The sequence below is a fragment of the Macaca thibetana genome, chromosome 20 (assembly GCF_024542745.1).
Source record: "Macaca thibetana thibetana isolate TM-01 chromosome 20, ASM2454274v1, whole genome shotgun sequence".
Taxonomy (NCBI): Eukaryota; Metazoa; Chordata; class Mammalia; order Primates; family Cercopithecidae; genus Macaca; species Macaca thibetana.
This window is the reverse complement of record NC_065597.1, coordinates 61,800,640-61,821,356: the sequence shown is the minus strand read 5'-3', so window position 1 is coordinate 61,821,356 and position 20,717 is coordinate 61,800,640. Positions and strand designations below refer to the sequence as shown.

Here is a 20,717-nt window from a genome sequence, read left to right as displayed (position 1 = left end):
TTTACACCATCACTGGAAATGTCAACACAGTGAAAAAAGTCAAATAATGTCATAGTATTGTTATGAGAAAAGTTTTGACATCACACAGCCCTGAGAACATCTTGGGGACCCCCGGGAGTTCATGGACCACACCCAGAAAACCACTGGTCTAGCCAGCCGAACAGTGAGAGATCACAATAGTGGGAGGAGGTGTGATTGGTAGGAAAACAGGATGGTAGCCGGTTACATATGTAGGTCATGTGACCATCAGAGACTATATTAAATTAACCGTAAATTGATGGCACTTTTTCTTTTAACTTTTCATATTAGGTTGGCTGTTTCTTGACTCCAGCACCTCGATGTTTATAAATGCTCGAGCAAGGGTTTATCATCTTCCAGATGCCAAAATGAGTAAAAAAGGCAAAATATCTGAAAAAATGGAAATTAAAGAAGGGCAAGGTATCTTGTAGGGTTAAGTCTTTAAATGTGTTTTTTATTTCAGTATTTGGTATAGATATTTAAAGCGCAATTTAAAGTCTCCTTTGGCCATGTGAAAAGTGTGTTCCTTGATGAAAAGTGTATGTATGTTTGTTATATGTAACATGTAATGTATGTCAAAAGTATATGTGTGAAGTATATGTGTAATGTATGTCGAAGTATACAGCATGACAAGTCTTGAAATCTATTTCCCAGGGGTTGCAAATAACGAATGCCAAATATCAATCAAAAGTATGCTACATAAAGAACTATTTATTGATTTTTTTTAAACTTCAAAGTAATTATTATTTCTGAGTTAGGGTGAGGTTGGGGCATGGTGGCACACACCTATAATACCAGCCCTTTGCGAGGCTGAGGCAGGAGGATTGCTTGAGCCCAGGAATTCAACACCATCCTGGGCAACAAAGCAAGACTCCATCTCTACAAAAAAAATTTTAAGACCAGGCACAGTGACTCATGTCTATAATTCCAGGACTTTGGGAGGCCGAGGCAGGCAGATCACCTGAGGTCAGGAGTTTGAGACCAGCCCGGCCAACATGGTGAAACCTGGCCTCTTATTAAAAATGCCAAAAATTAGCCAGGTGTGGTGGCGGGCACCTGTAATCCCAGCTACTTGGGAGGCCGAGACAGGAGAATCACTTGAACCCAGGAGGCAGAGGTTGCAGTGAGCTGAGATCGCACCACTGCACTCCAACCTGGGCAACAGAGTGAGACTCCGTCTCAAAAAAAAAAAAAAACTTTGAAAGTAGCCTGGCAAGGTGATGTGCACTTACCATCTCAGGTACCTGAGAGGCTAAGGTGAGCCCAGGAGTTCAGAGTTACACCAAGATACCATCACACCACTGTATTCCAGCCTTGGTGACAGAGTACGACTGTGTCTCAAAACTAATAAATAAAGTCAGGGTAGAATATTTGAATATCCTTTTTAATGTTTAAGCAACATAAATATACTAGAATGAGGCAAATATGGGTTTTATTCCAGCATCTATCTAGTGATATCATAAATATCACTAGGTTTTTAAGGCATGGGATAGGGTTAATGCCTGCTTTCTGCCTAGTTTAAAGGTCTGTTTCAAAACTTAATTGTGGCCAGGCGCAGTGGCTTATGCCTGTAATCCCAGAACTTTGGGAAGCCAAGGCAGGCGGATCACCTGAGGTCAGGAGTTCAAGACTAGCCTGACCAACATGGTGAAACCCTGTCTCTACTGAAAATACAAAATTAGCCAGGAGTGGTGGCACATGCCTGTAATCCCAGCTACTTGGGAGTCTGAGGCGGGAGAATCGCTTGAACCCAGGAGGTGGAGGTTGCAATGAGCCAAGATCACGCCATTGCCTCCAGCCTGGGCAGCAAAAGTGAAACTTCGTCTTAAAAAAAAAAAAAATCTTTTTAAAGAAAACATAATTAAATATATTATTGATATGTTTGTGTTGGAATGCTTATAGAAACAAAAAATTTAATTATTGTCTCCTTTTATCCATGTTCAGGATTATGAAAGTCGTGGAGATTTTAGAAATAATAAATACTGTCATTCTGTACCAATGCCTTTATTTTGTATAGCTGCTTATATACAGTGTCAACAGAAACAACTAACACAGAATGGTCTCTCATTAGTGACCATGCATGTAACTTTCTACTAAGGCATTTTGAAAGCCATGTTAATGGTTTGAAGTATCTTTCATTTAGTAGATCTTTTTCAGGAAAGCAGAGTCCATCTATCATTATAAAGAAAGCTTAAATAAATGGGCATATGTACTGATGCTTGTGTTATCTGTTGTTTTAAAAGCCTTTGGAAGACTTCATGGGTAAATGTTATCACATAGAATGGGATATTTTTATTTCTCTACAGAAGCAAAAAAGGAACTGGTCCTAGAAAGCAACCCAAAGTGGGAGGCACTGACTGAAGTATTAAAAGAAATTGAGGCAGAAAATAAGGAGAGTGAAGCTCTTGGTGGTCCAGGTAGGAAAAAAGGAGATGAAAACACTTGCTTTCAAAATCTATCAAATGAGTCCTGATTTAATTAGCTCTTTAAAAGTAGTTCAAGACTAGCCTGACCAAAATGGTGAAACCCTGTCTCAATTTGAAAACCCTGCTATTTTATCTATAAAATGTAGACAAATAAATGGCAAATGAACACTGGGATCCTAGTGGCAACCTCATTTCTGTTCATTTGATGTAATTTTCTCCAGGTTGAATCATTGTATATTCATGAAAGCTTTTCATGAAGGCTTTTTCACTAGTTGGGTTCTTAGAACTTCTATTTAAAGATTGAGCTAATCTCTACACATATTCACCAAGCTTTAAATCTGGAATCTCAAAGGAATAAACTAATGGGTCTCCTGTTTTATATCCTCAGCCAAGTATCTTTCCAAAGAAGCCTCAACTCTTTATTACTTTAATATGTAATGAGCCGATACAAACTGAAGACATTGTCTAAATTGGCAAAGGAGACTCAGACAATTCACAAAAGAGGAAAAATCCATTTGAAATTAATTTAGGCATATATAAGACCCTCTGAAAAAAATATATTAATTAAAAAGAACTTCTTTAAAGCCACCATTATACCACAGTTGTACTTTCATAAGATTGAGTAGTCCGGCTTCAACTTTACTGAAAAGATCTAAGTAATCTTGCCAGAGAGGAGAAAGCATTTGATCAATACCTAAGACCCTTTTTAAATAGTTTGTAAATTGTGGATCTTTAATACCAACGGGTAAGATGTCTTCCCTTCAGGTGAAGGAATAAGGGGACACAGGGAAACTAGGAGGACAAGTGAGGTAATAGTAACATAATGTTGTTTTCTATTTTCAGGTCAAGTACTGATATGTGCAAGTGATGACCGAACATGTTCCCAGCTGAGAGACTATATCACTCTTGGAGCGGAGGCCTTCTTATTGAGGCTCTACAGGAAAACCTTTGAGAAGGATAGCAAAGCTGAAGAAGTCTGGATGAAATTTAGGAAGGAAGACAGTTCCAAGAGAATTAGGAAATCTCACAAAAGACCCAAAGACCCCCAAAACAAAGAACGGGCTTCTGCCAAAGAAAGGACCCTCAAAAAAAAAAAGCGGAAGTTGACCTTAACTCAAATGGTAGGAAAACCTGAGGAACTGCGAGAGGAAGGAGATGTCGAGGAAGGATATTGTCGAGAAATAAGCAGTAGCCCAGAAAGCTGCCTGGAAGAAATTAAGCATGAAGAATTTGATGTAAATTTGTCATCGGATGCTGCTTATGGAATCCTGAAAGAACCCCTCACTATCATCCATCCGCTTCTGGGCTGTAGCGACCCCTATGCTCTGACAAGGGTACTCCATGAAGTGGAACCAAGATACGTGGTTCTTTATGACGCAGAGCTAACCTTTGTTCGGCAGCTTGAAATTTACAGGGCAAGTAGGCCTGGGAAACCTCTGAGGCAAGTTATAAAGAATCAAAGCTTTCAGTTGCACAGTTCTTTAGGATTTAACCCAGAAACTATACCAGTTGCATGTTAGTTTTCTTTAATATCCGTTACGATGCTGCTTATGTTTATGAAACCTTATTTTGCTTCCTGATGAATCTGGGAAGTTGGATAGGAAGGATGTCAAGTATCATAGCAGGACAACAAACCAAGGGGACTGCTCACGTTCTCATTACGTGCTGCTGTGCGTTCTGTCCTTTATTCTTTGGGCATTAATTTGCAGCATATGGGGTGCTGTATCTGAAAAAGTCTAAGAAATGCATAATATTCTAATTTCTACCAAAAATTAATATAACTGTGACTTGGCTAAGTAATTTTAATCTTCTAAAATGTCTTTCCTATAAATTTTAAGAAATGACTCTAAATTACATCCACATAAAACTGAAGTGTTGGGGGAATTACTGTACCAGGTTTACTTGAGTTTCAAGAAATATCAGATAAAACATCTACAGAAATATCAGATGAGAAAATGATGCCTCCCAAAGAAGATAGTGTTCTGGCTTTCCAATTATCTGAGGGGAAATAAACAGCAAAATTAATATCCTGAACTCAGTCTGAACCAAAAACGGAGCCAAAAGAAACCTTCCCCTAGCATTTTAACTAACACAGCCTTTCAGAGTAGAGATGAATGGAGGAGCTGGATCAGAAATAATGCAGGATGAAGAGATTAGATGAGGCTGGTAAAATAATTATAGGCTGGTAAATTTTTTGTACTTTGCTGCTGATCAACTTTGTAGATAGCTTATGTACACCAAGCTTCTTTCTTGCCTGAGAACAGATTAGTGTGATATTTGGGAGCAAATTGTTAGAATCAGAAGGGACCTGGGAGTGCAACCACTTACTCTGTCAACGGGAAACTGAGGCCCAGAAATGGTGACTTGGCCTTGGCCACATGACACATCCGTGGGAGAACTGAGTCTCTGGACTCATTACCCAATGATCTTTTCTCTGTTTACACTTCAAAGAATTATCATCTAGGAAGATAACAGCTAAAAGAAAAACCAAGGCTCAAAAAGGAAAATAGCTTTGACTGAAGGTGAACCTAAGGGACAGAGGAGGTGCTTAATTCAGCTCTCTTAGCAACAAACAAGATGGAAAAGCAGGACTTTTCTCTTTTTTTTCTTTTTTCCTTTTTTTTTTTTTTTTTTTTTTTGAGACAGAATTTTGCCCAGATGCCCAGACTGGAGTGCAGTGTTGCAATCACGGCTCGCTGCAGCCTCAACACCTCCCCCTTTCCCTGACTCACCTGATCCTCCCACATCAGCCCCAGGTGGCTCGGACTACAGGCATGTGCCACCATGCTCAACTCATTCTTTTTTTTTTTTTTTTCCTGTAGAGATGGGGTCTCACTATATTACCCAGGCTGATCTTCTGGGCTCAAGTGATCCTCCCACCTCAGCCTCCCAAAGTGCTGGGATTACAGGTGTGAGCCACCGTGCCCAGCCTAAAAAGCAGGCCTTTTCTAAGAGAAAGTAGATCAAATTATTCTTTGAGATATAATCCTGATATAATCCATATGTCTTCTATGCCCGTGTATTTATATAAAATGTGTGACTGCTGTGTTCTCTTAAGACATGAATAAAAAAAAAAACATTCATAGGCTGGTTTTCATAACTTTCATAACATACTACCCAACTTTTTCAATGATTGTTTGGCAGAGGTGCCAAGGAAGAATTGGAGAAGCCTCTAAAATTTGTGTTTTTTTAATTTGTTTATAGTTATGAGAAAAGAACTATTATATCCCTCTAGTTATATTTCAATGTTTACCTAAACTCTTTTCTTCCTTTTGGCAAAAGAAAATTTAAAAAGCCCTGTGTGGTAACAAGACCTTTAACAGGTGGGGTTTAGGCAGCTTAATTTGAGCTAGTGTGTGATAAATGAAACCGTTGATTCTTAGTCAAATATTTATTATTTGAACACTCTAGGCTGCTGATTTCAAATGTTCTGCTGTTCCTTTCAGGGATTAAAAATGCTGTTTTTCCAATCTAAAAGTTCTGTCTTAACATGCAGGGTTTACTTTCTTATATACGGAGGTTCAACTGAGGAACAACGCTATCTCACTGCTTTGCGGAAAGAAAAGGAAGCTTTTGAAAAACTCATAAGGTAATACATAGAAAATCAGTATGAAAGCCCCAACTACACTGGAAACCTTTCACGGTCTGGAGGCTTCTCTGGATGGGGGAGTATCAGATAGCCCTGCTCAGGAAGGATGGGGCAAGGAAGAAGTTGGAGAGGATCACATTGAGATAAACATGTAGTCTGAATTGTCCTCCAGTGTAGACCTCGGCACATACTTCCTTTTTCTCTTCCCCCCTCTTCCTTTATCTCCAGTTGCTTTTCAGTGGTTTGTTTAATAGAATATTAGAAATGTAACAAAGACAACTGCTTTTTTGTTTATGAAGCAGTATGACAAAACACCAGAAATATAGCGAAAATACTGCTTTTCTAAGAAATATGTTGGTAAATCTCCCTCCTCCCTGCCTTATGCACAAGATTCTCCCCTCCTTTGAATGATTTTTTTTTCCTTGTAAAATTTCCATTGTCTGTGGGTGGGTGACTGCCTTACCATTTATTGGGAAATGCTTTTACAGCACAGCCAGTTAGGATCACCAATAGAATCACTCTGGGAAAATATTTCTTAGGAAGTGTGTTGTTTGTCTGGACATACACATGTGTGTGTTTTTAAGAATGAGTATCTGGTACTATTCCAAATCCAAGTAGAAAATGCCTTTCCATTTTACAAAAGGAAAATGTTGAAATACTCACAAACTGGATGGCTACTTCTTGCCCTGAAGGCATTCGAGAAATCTGATAACCACCCACCAGGGGTATTGTCAAGGAGATTGCAGCCTGGTGTGGGAAGATGGGCCAGGTGATCTCTAAGGGCCTCAGAAGCCAGGGTAAGGGCTGGATGGGGCATCACGGAGCTGAGCCAGAGAAAGTTAGACCAGCAGAGACCATGGCCTGGACGGAGTGGGCTGGGCCAGACCAATCTTCCAAACCTCAGACATTGGCAATGGAGGGCAGAAATTATATTTAGCAGTAGTCAACCTGCCAGGACCCTAGGCCAGATTTCAAAATGGATAACCATTCTACAGTCGTGTCTTTGGGTTTTCCGTGTACGTGCAAAATATACATATAACCCGGATAGTCCAGGAGAAGAATTTTTGGAAATCGGAGTATTTGCTGAATCAGTGGCATGGAGCCCCACAATGGGGGTCAACATGGTGCATGGGCAGTCCCCTCTTTTCCCTTCACATCCTTTCTATTGGTGGTATGCCTTGGCCATGGATTCATCCAGCTACTAGTCATACAAGTATTGCTCAGTCCTCTCAGCCTGTGAAAATATGTTTTCTACCAATGTGCTTTATGGTATTGTTTATGTCGTATATGTGGGTGTATATATTTTTCAAAAACACAGTTCAGAAATCATGTTATAACAGACCAAGCATTATACCAGCTGCCTCTTCTTGTTCCAGGCTCTTTGCTCTTCTCTGTCTTACTCTTTGTCTTCTAGACCTTCACGCCACAAGGCTCAAATAGTAAACAGATATTTATTAAGCATCTGGTATGTGCCAGGCCCTGTGCTAATATTAAAGTACTGAGGTTACAAGTGGTGCAGGAAAAGTCTCTGCCCTCCTGGAACTTACCCTGTAGTGGAAAAGAGACAGTCAATGATTATAAATATTGTAATAAGTAGAAGGATACAGAGTGCCGCTGGCTGCAAAGGTAAAAGAAGAGGGTGTAATAGGAGAGTACATTGAAGACATCACCCAGACCATAAGCTGATCAGGAGCCGCTTCCCTGAGGAAGGGATATTCAAGCTGATACTAGGCAGATGGGGTGGAAAGGGGGTTATGTTGAACAAAGGCGTGTATGAAGCCTCCGAGGTACAAGAGGCCCTGTGAAGGATTTAGGACTTCATGGGCAGTAAGACCGCACTGAAGCATTCTAAGTAGGAAAGTGACTTAAGTATGTTTGTAAAGGCTCTCTCTGGCATCAGACTGAGGAGTGAGTGAGTGTGGAAACCAGTCAGAATGCTATTGCAGTCTGATGAGAAGGTGGTAGCCAAGATTAGGTTAATAGAGGAAAGAAGACAGATTTGAGAGAGATTTGGGAGATAGAATCAAAGAATTGGTGATACTGGATGTGAGCCAGTACATCCTGACCATCCTTCACTCTTTTTAAAACAGCCTTTGCCCAAGTTTTTGCTCATTTAAATAATTGTCACCTAGATAGAAATGAGCGCATAGAGCTAAAATACTCAGATTGGGTTTTCAGTATTCATGTCAGGGTTCCCCAAGATCATCCTCAGGCTCGATGATTCACTAGAAGAACTCACATGAGTCAGAAAAGGTGTTATACTCGCAGTACAGTTTCTTCCAGCAAAAGGATACGGATTAAGACTGGATGCAGTGGCTCATGCGTGTAATCCCAGCACTTTTGGGAAGCCAAGGCACGCAGATAGCTTGAAGTCAGGAGGCATTCACGACCAGCCTGGCCAACATGGTGAAACGCTGTCTCTACTAAAAATGCAAAAAGTAGACAGGAGTGGTGGCGCATGCCTGTCATCCCAGCTACCTGGGAGGCTAAGGTGGGAGAATCACTCAAACCCCAGGAGGTGGAGGTTGCAGTGAGCTTAGATCATGCAACTGCATTCCAGCCTGGGCAACAGAGTGAGACCCCTTCTCAAAAAAAAAAAAAAAAGATACAGATTAAAATCAGCAAAGGGAAAAGGTACATGGAGCAAAGTCCAGGAAAAACCAGGCCTAAGCTTCCAGGTATCCTCTCATAGTGGAGTCACATGGATGTGCTGAATCCTCCCAGCAACAGTGTGTGACCACACATGCAAAGCGTTGTCAACACGGAAACTCACCTGAGCCTCGAGGCCCCACATTTGTACTGAGCTGAGCCACATAGACACAGAGTACCTCCGTGGCTGGCTACAGCTCCTCAGACTCCAGCCCGCAAAGCAACAACAGACATTTACCATAAATCACATCGTCAGCATAAACTGTCTGATCCAACTGGCACATTGTGACCCAGGGCCTCAGGCATATAAGAGCCTTCTTATCAGGGAGAATACTATACCGGCTCAGAGCTCATCTCCCAGGAGCTGACCAAGAGCCAGTGTTGAGGAGAGAAGCCTTTCTTGGAAACATGCAGAGTTTGAGCAGTCCAGGCCTGCCGAGTTAATCCTTTCCTGCACAATGTTAGAGCCAGAGGAGCCTAACAGAATGGGAGGAAGACACCACCTGAGTAGGTGAGTTTCATGCTTCGCCTGTCTTCATGCAACTGCCTCTTCTCCAGTGCATCAGGGAATCTAATCTAGAAAAGAGCACTTTTAGTAGATAGTAGTAAGGTATCGCATCCCATGCCATTCCTGATTTATGCACCTGCTTCTACACATCAGAGGACTCAGTGACAAGCTGTGGATTAGCCTTATACATTACTGGAAAACGTCACTCAGCAGAGCCTGGAACATGGACTCTCTCCCACATTTCAGTCCATACAATAATTTCTGCACCAGGTTTTAACATAATTTTATCTTTTATCTGGCATAATTTTTTAATGCTTTCCATGGTGATTGTCCACTTGTCGTAAATAATATCTTCCCATTTTACCCAGCAGTCAATCAGATGGTTGCACTATTTAGAATCTTAAGATACTTACTTTCCCAGGAAACTTGGGAAATTTGAGAGGTGCTTCTTTTGCAAAGCAGAAACAGATTTGAGGTGCATTGTTCAAAAAACATTTGCACTGTTGCTGTACTTAGAGAAAAATTTAATATGAAGATAAGACAGTGTGCTTTTACCAAGACCTCCTTGGGTGATATTGTAAGAACAAAAGCAATTGTGGCTCTTTAAAATAACCCGGAAAGGAACAAGTCAGGTGAACTGACAGTGAAAGGATTGTGTAGCTGGATTAAAGATCTGTAGATTACAGATAACAGGTAAAGAGGAAAAGATTACATTGCTAAATATCAATCATAATTTTATTTCTACCCAGGGAGCACTTTAGCTCCCTGGGTAGAAAACTTAGTAATAACATCCTCAGTATACATAGCTTTGAGGAGGTCACTGCTTTTCAAAGGAAGGGGTAGGATGATTTGAAATTTTGCAGTTTGAAAATATCACAAAATGGGCTAGCATGAGGGCTTAAGTAAATGCCCATTGGAAGAGACTTCTAGTTCAGTGCCACTTTCCTCTGTTGGCATAGGAGTATGTTGTACACGCTATTCAAATACCATTGAAGACTGGGTGCAGTGGCTCACGCTTGTAATCCCAGCACCTTCGAAGGCCAAGGTGAGAGGATCACTTGAGCCCAGGAGCTCAAGACCAGCCTGGGCAACATGTGAGAACCCATCTCAATTTGTTTAAAAATTACAATAAATAAATTTTGATAAAAATACCATTGAAGATACTAAAGCAAACATAGGAAAGCTTGGTGCTTTAAGCAGACATAGAAATCTGAATTTTTTTATTTTGGTTTTGTGTCTGGCACATAGGGGAACTTGGGTAATTATGCCACATGTTGAAAGCAAGAGACTGGCTGTTTATAATTGTGATAAATTTCTGTTAAATTGAATTACTGGTTAGGAAGGCTTATTTTCTTCATAGTCCAGGTTTCATCTCTGGAATATATTTTTTCTCAGATTCGACTTGTAGTTAAGTTGTAACATTTACTGGTAAACTAGCTGTTTTCTGTAGCTATTAGTGGAAACAATTGTGGAATTATTCGAAAGCAAATCTTCAGTTTTTTAGTATAATCGTGGATAATTAGACAGAGATTACCATGTTATAAGAAAAGTACATAATAATAACACCTAACATTTATATAGTGCTTACTAGGTGCCAGACATTGTTCTGAGCACCTTACATATATTATGTAATCCTCGTAACAGTCTTTTGAGGTAGGTTTTTAAATTATTATCCTCATTTTACCGATAAAGAAATTGAAGTACAGAGCCATGAAATGACTTGCCTGAGGTCATGTGGCCAGTAAATGGTTTCAAATCCACACACTTTGGAACCGGAATCTGGACTCTAACCTCCTAAGATTATACAGACTACAAATTAACCAGGAAATTGGGATGATCCCATGTGTGATACACAGCTTAGCCAGTGTAACAAGTAGCAACAAAGTGGGGGGCACAATGAACCTAATAATACCAAATGAATGTTAAGGAAAAATAGAAGAGCGATAATTCTTTTGAATGGTTTGCCCTTTGTCCTAACCAGACTGCAATAGACAGAATGGAGTGGTAACGAGAGGCAGCCAGAGCCATTGCCATTGCAAAGGGCTTTTCAGCAGGTAGCGCTTGAGTCTGGTATTGAGAATAATGGGAAAACACATGGAACTGGAACCACTGCCTGCCCTGTTGTGATCTAGTTATGAAATTTGTACTAATAATATATTTGCATTTATAGGTTGTTTCAAATAGTATAAAATTTAAAATTACAATTTCTGTTCTTTAGTAGTATCTTTTAGTGATACCCTGCTCTAAAATATTTCTCCAGAGTGGTTGAAGAATTGGACCCTCTGATTTCATTTCCTCTAATGGGTGTATTAGTCCATTTTCATACTGCTATGAAGAAATACCCCAGACTTGGTAATTTGTGAAGAAAAGAAGTTTAGTTGATTCACAGGTTTCACATGGCTGGGGAGGCCTTGGGAAACTTACAATCATGGCAGAAGGGGAAGCAAACTTGTCCTTCTTCACATGGCAGCAGGAGAGAGAATGAGTGCCAGCAGGAGAAACGCCAGACACTTATGAAACCATCAGATCTCGTGAGAACTCACTCACTATCACGAGACTAGCATGGGGTAAACCACCCCCATGATTCAGTCACTTCCCACCAGGTCCCTTCCAGGACACATGGGGATTATCGAAACTATTAATTCAAGATGAGAGTTGGGTGGAGACCCAGCCAGACCATATCAATGGGAAAATCTTGATTGTTTTAACCCTTGTTGAAATTAACTAATATTGATGGTTCCTCTTCTATTCCCCTCACCTTAGTCTTTTTTATTGCAGTTCCTCAGTTCCAGTTTTTTTTTTTTCTTCTCATGTTTGCTTTGTTCCCTCGACTCAGTTGCGAACCCAAGGAGGGAAGAGACTCAGCTTATATATCTTTTCTGTCATACCTGACAGAATTAAGTATAACATATTTTACCAGTTTTGAAAAACAAGGCTACTGCAAACCTGGCTTACTCTTTCTGTGATTATTAAGGATCTTGTCATGATATGGTTCCAAATTGCGAATCTTAGTTATGATTGTACTGTCCTCTAGATCTACTGTATAAGATATGAGCCACCTCGAAGACAGGAATTCTTGCTGGATCACAATTATATCCAAAGTACCTAGAGCACCACACAGGAACACTCCACAAATGTTTTTCAATAAATGCATGAGTGAGTAATGAATGCTGCTCCCAAGGCAGAACCTGAGCTGTTGATTTTTTGTTTTAATCTCTGATAGAAATTTGATTTCTTGTATCTATTTCAAAGTCTTGATCTTGATTTTTCTTTAAAACTCAGGGTGTTTAATGGGGCCTCCCACCTGGAGTTTTTAAAAATCAAAATTGTATCATATATGTTTTTTAGTTTCTTAATGATTTTTAACCCCTACTTATGATTACCCTGAAAATGTTTGAATATAAATGATTTACATTTTAACATCAATAACACTTTAACCTTATAAACAGTCTCAGGAATCTCTTGGTGGCATTTTTTACATGTGGCGTTTTTTTTTTTTACATGCTTATGTTGTTTCTTAAATATTTGAATATAAAATCAAAATAAGCAACTGCTTTTTTTACTCTGGAAAATCAAGAAGTAGTACCCGACCAAGATACTTTTTACCTTAATTTTTTCTACTTCCTTTACCTATCACTGGTCTTGGCATATTTACTTCTAATATATTCCTTGTTGTTATTTTTTTTTTCTCTTACTGCCATCATCATGTAGATAATTTTCAATACTACAATTTACAAACGATAAAATCTAGAATTTTGAAATTCATTTCAAAAATGTTGACAATGTTTTCTCCCGCAGGGAAAAAGCGAGCATGGTTGTCCCTGAAGAAAGAGAAGGCAGAGATGAAACAAACCTAGACCTAGTAAGAGGCACAGCGTCTACAGATGTTTCCACTGACACTCGGAAAGCCGGTGAGTCCTGCACTTTGTCAAGCACCTCCATTGCCTGAAAAGGGGGCCGTGAAGTTCCAGAGTTACTCTGCCAAGGCTTGGTCTGTATCAACAAACTCTTAAAAACGGGGTTTAGGCCAAGGAGAGGATGTGTACTTCCCTACTCTAATCTCAGCTCTACCATTTACTCACCATGTGTCCTCCTCAGAGTGAAGGCACTGTGTCATCTGCAAATCATGTGAGGTTGAGTTCTAGGCACCCCAGCTTAGAATGGGTTATGTTCCAGCTTTGCCTTTATATTTGGTTGGTTGAGACTCAGAATGTACTTTTGCAAATAAACTTTGGTAAATGGTGGTTAGGTTCTTATCTCAACCTAAAAAGCCAGTTTAACCCAGAGTCGTCGAAGGAAGTTTCTCTTCCCTCCTCTGCCTCTCCCCTTAGCTGTACACATAGGTGGGCTGCATACACTCCCCCTCTCCTTTTGTATTCATGTCTTCTTGGTAGCTCCCCAGATCTCCGGTGTCTGGTACACATTGCTGTGCAGTGTCCGAACTGGGGCATGCCACCAAGACCTGCTGAATTCCAAGTGCACTGTGATCCAGAAGTCCCCATTTCCCCATTCCCCAAGTTCCTAGTTTCCCAGGCCAGCAGCTGAGTCCAGCCAGGCGGCATGAGAAGAGCAATACGATTGAGTTGGATTAACCTTTGGTGAGGCCAAATACAGTTAGAGCAGTGGGTGTCAGAATTTAGTAGACTTTAGAATAACCTCAGATGCTTGTTAAAACTGTAGATTCATAGCCCTCAATTCATAGAAATTCTGACTCAGTGGATGTGAAATGGAGCCAGCATCTCGGGGGCTTCTCATGGAAGTGGTTTTTGGACCATACTTTGGGAAACACTGCCTCAGAGCCTCTGTGTCTTGTTCAAAGAAGATTCTTTGAAAAATCAACCAGTTTGTTGACATTTCACGAAGAATGACAGAATGTAAGGCAGTATGAAGGAAGACAGATTGGAGTGTATGGGTAGCTGTTCGTAGAAGTCTGTCCCTAGAGGTCAGTTCTCATGCCTTCATATTAGTTGCCTATGGCTGCTATAACGAATACCACAGACTTAGTGGCTCAAAACAGCATATGTTTTATTATGTTACAGTTCTGCAGGTTCAAAGTCCAAATGGGTTTTATGAGGCAAGATATTGGCATGGCTGCATTCCTCCTGGAGGCTCTAGGAGAGAAACCCTTTCCTGGCCTTTTCCAGCCTCTACAGGTCACCTGAATTCCTTAGCTTATAGCCCCTTCCTCCATCTTCAAAGCCAGTAGCATAGCATCCTGTCTTCTCTGATCATCCTGCCTCCATCTTTCACTTCTGAGAACCCTTCGGCCTACCTAGATAACCCAGAAAATCTCCCAATCTCAAAATACTTAACAGAGATACATTCTGAGAACTGTGTCATTAGGTGATTTCGTCATTACATGAACATCACAGAACGTGCTTACACAAAGCTAGACGGTCTGCCCTGCTGCACATCTAGGCTATGTGGTGTGGTCTGTGGCTCCTGGGCCACAAACCTGCATAGCATGTTACCGTACTGAATACTCTGGGCAAGTGTAACACAATGGTAAGTATTTGTGTATCTAAACACATCTAAACATAGAAAGGTATGATAAGAATACAGTATTGTGATCTTATGGGATGACTGTCTTACAGGCACTTTGTCATTGACCAAAACGTTGTGTACAGCACATGACCGTATTGATAGGTTGCAGGGATTTGGATGTGGACATCTTTACGGGGTACCATTATTCTGCCTGCAGCAGCCCTTGATACTTAAAAATGTAATCCTTAAACAAGCAGCATTAACATCACCTGGGATTTTGTTATAAATCCAGATTCTTAGACCCTTTAGATCCCAGACCTACTAAATATAGAATCTGCTTTTTTTTTTTTGAGACAGAGTTTCACTCTTGTCGCCCAGGCTGGCGTGCACTGGCGCAGTCTCGGCTCACTGCAACCTCCGCCTCCTGGGATCAAGTGATTCTCCTGCCTCAGCCTCACAAGTAGCTGGCATTACAGGTGCCCGCCACCATGCCCAGATGATTTTTTGTATTTTTAGTAGAGACGGGGTTTCACTATGTTGGCCAGGCTGGTCTCGGACTCCTTTCCTCAAGTGATCCACCTGCCTCAGCCTCCAAAGTGCTGGGAATACAGGTGTGAGCCACCCCGCCCGGCCCGAATCTGCTTTTTAATGTTAGAATGTGAGAAACTGTGGTCTAAGATGTTCGTGTTTTTCCCAGCTCCTTCCCTTTCTCCATCTCTGGACTCTTTGATGTAAACACAATAGTTCCTAAATCACTAGATTTACTCAGTGAGCATTTTGAAGCATCTACCGTGTCTGCTATTTTAAGCATCTGCCCTCAGGCTTTGTCCTAGAAATTGGGCATACATTGACCAACAAAATGTGGTCAGTGCAATAATAACGGGCTATGAGGAAACTACGCAGGGGAGACCTTAGCAGATATGTGTGGATTTACAAATCGTTGCAAGTAAGGAACTACTGACAGAGTCTGACTTTCCTATTAGCTCAGTTTCGTTCAAGGGAAATTGCTTCTACTTTATAAACAAATCTGTTTGAAAATATAGAAATTATATGGAATATTACTGTATAGAATTATGTAACCATCCATCAGTGTTAACAACAGAAACATCGATTTTTAGATTTTGTTATATTCCTTCTTTGATAGTTCTTCCCCAGTGACATTACTTACTTTTTCTCTACAGGTGGCCAGGAACAGAATGGTACACAGCAAAGCGTAGTTGTGGATATGCGTGAATTTCGAAGTGAGCTCCCATCTCTGATCCATCGTCGGGGCATTGACATTGAACCCGTGACTTTAGAGGTTGGAGATTACATCCTCACTCCAGAAATGTGTGTGGAGCGCAAGAGTATCAGTGATTTAATCGGCTCTTTAAATAACGGCCGCCTCTACAGCCAGTGTGTCTCCATGTCCCGCTACTACAAGCGTCCTGTGCTTCTGATCGAGTTTGACCCCAGCAAGCCTTTCTCTCTCACTGCCCGCGGTGCCTTGTTCCAGGAGATCTCCAGCAATGACATTAGTTCCAAACTCACTCTTCTTACACTCCACTTCCCCAGACTACGGATTCTCTGGTGCCCCTCTCCTCATGCAACGGCGGAGTTATTTGAGGAGCTGAAACAAAATAAGCCACAGCCTGATGCGGCGACAGCACTGGCCATTACAGCAGATTCCGAAACCCTTCCCGAGTCAGAAAAGTACAATGCTGGTCCCCAAGACTTCTTGTTAAAAATGCCAGGGGTGAATGCCAAAAACTGCCGCTCCTTGATGCACCACGTTAAGAACATCGCAGAATTAGCAACCCTGTCACAAGACAAGCTCACGAGTATTCTGGGGAATGCCGCAAATGCCAAGCAGCTTTATGATTTCATTCACACCTCTTACGCAGAAGTCGTATCGAAAGGAAAAGGGAAAAAGTGAACAGTGATGGCTGTTTTCTTATCCCACACCTGTGCTTTTCAGCTGCTCCTTGCCAGACATCATAGGTCGTCATTAATTATTAGGTTGGTATTTCATTCTTTTCCAATGCTCTCAATGGTTGTGCGGGGGACCAGAAGCCAGGATTCCTCTCTTAACTCTGCAGTTAGGCATCACTTTAACTTGCCTGTGCCTGCTCTTGTCCCTCCCTGCACCATCCATGCCAGGCTTAGCATGTTCCGGTTTGCAGGATCAGGTAAAGTTCCTACAAGTGTTTACAGAAGGTAGAAATTTTACCTGATCCTGACAGATCTCATTTAGAAAGGAACATGCTTTCTGTGAGGGACAAGAGGAGGCACAAGAAAGCTACCATTTTTAACAGTCCTTGTTATCTGGTGCAACATAAATAACAGTCTTAATTGCACTTAATACCAGTGCCCCGTGGCTCTCCAAATCTGTTCTTTGCTGTTGTGTCTACTGGACGTTTGAACTGATGTTTGTGTAGGAATCATGTTCTGACCCTTTTGTCTATGAAGGAGCCTTCTGGAACACTGAGAAGGAACATCTCTCTGCCATTCCTGACCAGTTCTCTCTACCATTTTCTTCAGCTCCATACTTCTTCTGCCTGTCTGCTCTAAGGAAATTTCATGGAGCCTTTAAGGTAGTCTAATTCAAGACAGTCTCCTCTAAAACTGGCTGACTAGTCTTCTAATGACCCGAACATATGTAGCATATACTATAACTTCATTGTTCAAAATTAGTATTTTTAAAACAAAATGAATTACCTATTTGCAAAAGTTAATGATGAAGAAGCTCTTAGAATTCTCAATTTTTGCACATATTCAGTCTCCTAATATCCGAGATCTCTAAGTCCAAATGGCTAGTTACAGAATTTTTTCAGACTTCCTCGTTTCCCAGCTCTTATATCCTAAGACACCAGCATCAGATCTTCTAGAAATATGACCTAATTGGCAGTGAGCCGAGATCGCGCCACTGCACCCCTGCCTGGGCAACAGAGCGAGACTTCGTCTCTATTAAAAAAAAAAAAAAGAAAGAAAAAGAAACACAACCTAAGCTCACCTTCCTGTGATTCGTATTTCTCACAATCCTGTGCCAGCGTGGCCCCTTTCTTCTCTGTGTGAAGACTCAAATGCAAGCCAATGAGTGGCCCGCTAAGCTCTTAAGATTTGGTTTTTCTGCCTTGAGATAAAAAGGATTGTCGGTAAATGAAAGATCAATGTATGGAATATATAAAAATTCAAAAGAAATACATTTAAAAATCCATAAAGAAAAAAATCTCATTCTAAACTTCCTGATTAAGTTGACTTTTTACGTAAGTATACAAATAGGATATTCACAGCATCTTTGTACAGTTTTTAAACTTTTATATTTAAACATTATTAACTTACCTGTTGTTCACACGTTGAGTAATGAGTAGGAAATTTTCTACCTCAGGAGCTGATACAAACATCAGTTCTGCTAGCCATATCACACATTTTAATGTTTCATCAACAGCTATTTTTTTGTTTTTTACAGTATTTGAACTAATAGTGGATCATGTAACACAAAACTGTCTTCGACTTTAACAAAATTATCATTATTATTATTATTATTATTTTTTTGAGGCAGAGTCTCCCTCTGCTGCCCAGGCCGGAGTGCAATGGCACGATCTCAGCTCACTGCAACCTCCGCCTCCCAGGTTCAAGCAGTTCTCCCTCCCAAGTAGCTGGAATTATAGGCGTGCACCACCACGCCCGGCTAATTTTTGTGTTTTTAGTAGAGACGGGGGTTTCACCATGTTGGCCAGGCTGGTCTCAAACTACTGACCTCAGGTGATCCACCTACCTCAGCCTCCCAAAGTGCTGGGATAACAGGCGTGAGCCACTGCACCCAGCCAACAAAATTATTATTATTTTTTTTTTTTTTTTTGAGACGGAGTCTCACGCTGTTGCCCAGGCTGGAGTGCAGTGGCGCGATCTCGGCTCACTGCAAGCTCCGCCTCCTGGGTTCACGCCATTCTCCTGCCTCAGCCTTCTGAGTAGCTAGGACTACAGGCGCCCGCCACCGCGCCCGGCTAATTTTTTGTATTTTTAGTAGAGACGGGGTTTCACTGTGGTCTCGATCTCCTGACCTTGTGATCCGCCCGCCTCGGCCTCCCAAAGTGCTGGGATTACAGGCTTGAGCCACCGCGCCCGGCAACAAAATTATTTTTAACTGTCCTTTCTGAACTGAACCTCTCACATTGGCATCTTGATTTATTGGTACTTAACAGTTTATATGGATTTTGAACTCTACACAAGGATACTACCAGAATGAATTGAGGGGTATCAGAACCAGATTGGTTATAGTAGAACCCTGTAAGATGATGTGGAGAGTAAGGAGAAGTACAAGAAATAAAAATTAGTTTAAGATGGAATAAAGATTTGGGCTGCTAATTTTTTCCCAGGATTCACAATATACCCGCTAGAATGGAAAACAAAAATTTGAATGATTACAACATTATTGTTAACATTCAATTTTGTATTTATTTTATTGAGTATAGTTCAGAGTGTATTAAAATAGACCTACCACTTCAAATGATGATTATTATAATGTCTCTTCACCCTGTTCTAGCACTTCTTGCAGTATGTGGTTTCTGTTTTTTTCTTGTATAATTCCACTTGCCTTTTATTGTTGTTTCATTATGTAAAAGGAACATCTTCACATAGCATATCCTATGAAAGGGGTTTCATTCCAAGTTGAGTTTTCAAAAATAAGGTCTTAAAGCTACCATTTTCAACAGTCCTTGTTATCTAGTGCAACATAAATAACAGTCTTAATTGCACTTAATGCCGGTGCCCCGTGGCTCTCCAAATCTGTTCATTGCTCTTGTATCTGCTGGACGCTTGAAGACAGGTGCACTGTCTCGTATGTATTTGAATTATGAACATTAATTTCTAATGAATTCTAAAATTGTCATTGTAAGTGAAAGCCTCTCGCTGCCACTTCCTCTTCCAACTACATAAATATATTTCAATGTATTTCCAGTTTTGGAAAATTTTCAATACATCCATCAAGTGTTTACTTAGATTTTTGTACAAATATTTTTACAATCTAAGAATCTTTGGTAAAGGAACTAGAGATGCATGCAGTTGCAAAATTAATGTATTTATTTTCCAGCAGAATTTTATTAACTTCATTTTTTTTCTCTCAAGATAGTAAATATCCAGTGTACTTATGAACTCATGTTTAGCTCTTTTAAAACCTTTTCTAAAAGCTAAATCAGCATTATTCTATTTTACAAGTTTTTTGTATAAAAATGTGAACATATGAGATATTGTGAGAAATCATTTTGTTTCATTTAAATCATAGTGCCTCTTTTGATACTTTCTTAAAATTATGCAAGAAGAAAACATTTTTAGTAGTGGTCATAAATATTATCCTTTTGGCAGTAAGTTATTACTTCTTCAGCCTGAAGCTCAGTAGACAATATGTCTATATATGTTTGAGTACATCCTGGTTACAGTTTCCCAGCTCATGAGGAACTGAAAATAGTCTCATTCATCAACCCACTAGGATGTGAAGGGTTAAGTCTAGATTTGGTCGCGTTGAAATCCCACAATATAGAATTAATAAATGGCCTTCAGCAGGAAAACCTACACTGAAGCAAATCCGAAAAAGTGGGTCATGGGAGACAGGCATTACCGGTCTTTCCTTTTGTTTTGCAAGCATAATTTGATTTTCCTTTGGCTCACAAAACTTCTTTGGGGAAATTCTGTTTTGTGTTCAGTTTAACCTGGAAATATCCTCTTAAAAACCAACATTTAGGAAAGTTCTTTTTTCATGATGGAGTATATTAAAATTAAGCCAGGCTTTGACATGAATTATCACTTTTCTTTATTATTTTGTTTTCTATTTTGGTTTATAGCTATTTCTGGCTCAGTTCTGAACTTCAGCACTTAATCATCTTTATCAACCACGTTTTTGGTGGCCTAAACCACTGTGCTGTTGTTTTTTAATTTAAAGATGCATAAGCCAAAATTTGGATGGAAGTGAGACATAACTGATTTATATGAATTTTAATGGGGTTGTATGTGTGTGTGTTTAATAAAATATATATTTATTCAGTATTTTCCTCAGCATTTTATGGGC

At 40.3% G+C, this 20,717-nt stretch overlaps 1 protein-coding gene across 1 annotated transcript in view; it reads left to right on the top strand.

Moving 5' to 3' along the window:
• Window positions 1-17,868, top strand: part of ERCC4 (ERCC excision repair 4, endonuclease catalytic subunit) — a 29,411-nt gene extending 11,543 nt beyond the window's left edge. Inside the window, exons 6-11 of the mRNA XM_050774078.1 lie at window positions 310-438; window positions 2,325-2,435; window positions 3,288-3,885; window positions 5,941-6,033; window positions 12,989-13,101; window positions 15,856-17,868. Coding sequence (XP_050630035.1) covers window positions 310-438; window positions 2,325-2,435; window positions 3,288-3,885; window positions 5,941-6,033; window positions 12,989-13,101; window positions 15,856-16,589 — 1,778 coding nt within the window. The 3' untranslated portion in view covers window positions 16,590-17,868. The remainder of the gene's footprint in view (window positions 1-309; window positions 439-2,324; window positions 2,436-3,287; window positions 3,886-5,940; window positions 6,034-12,988; window positions 13,102-15,855) is intronic.
• Window positions 17,869-20,717: the final 2,849 nt, after the last annotated feature.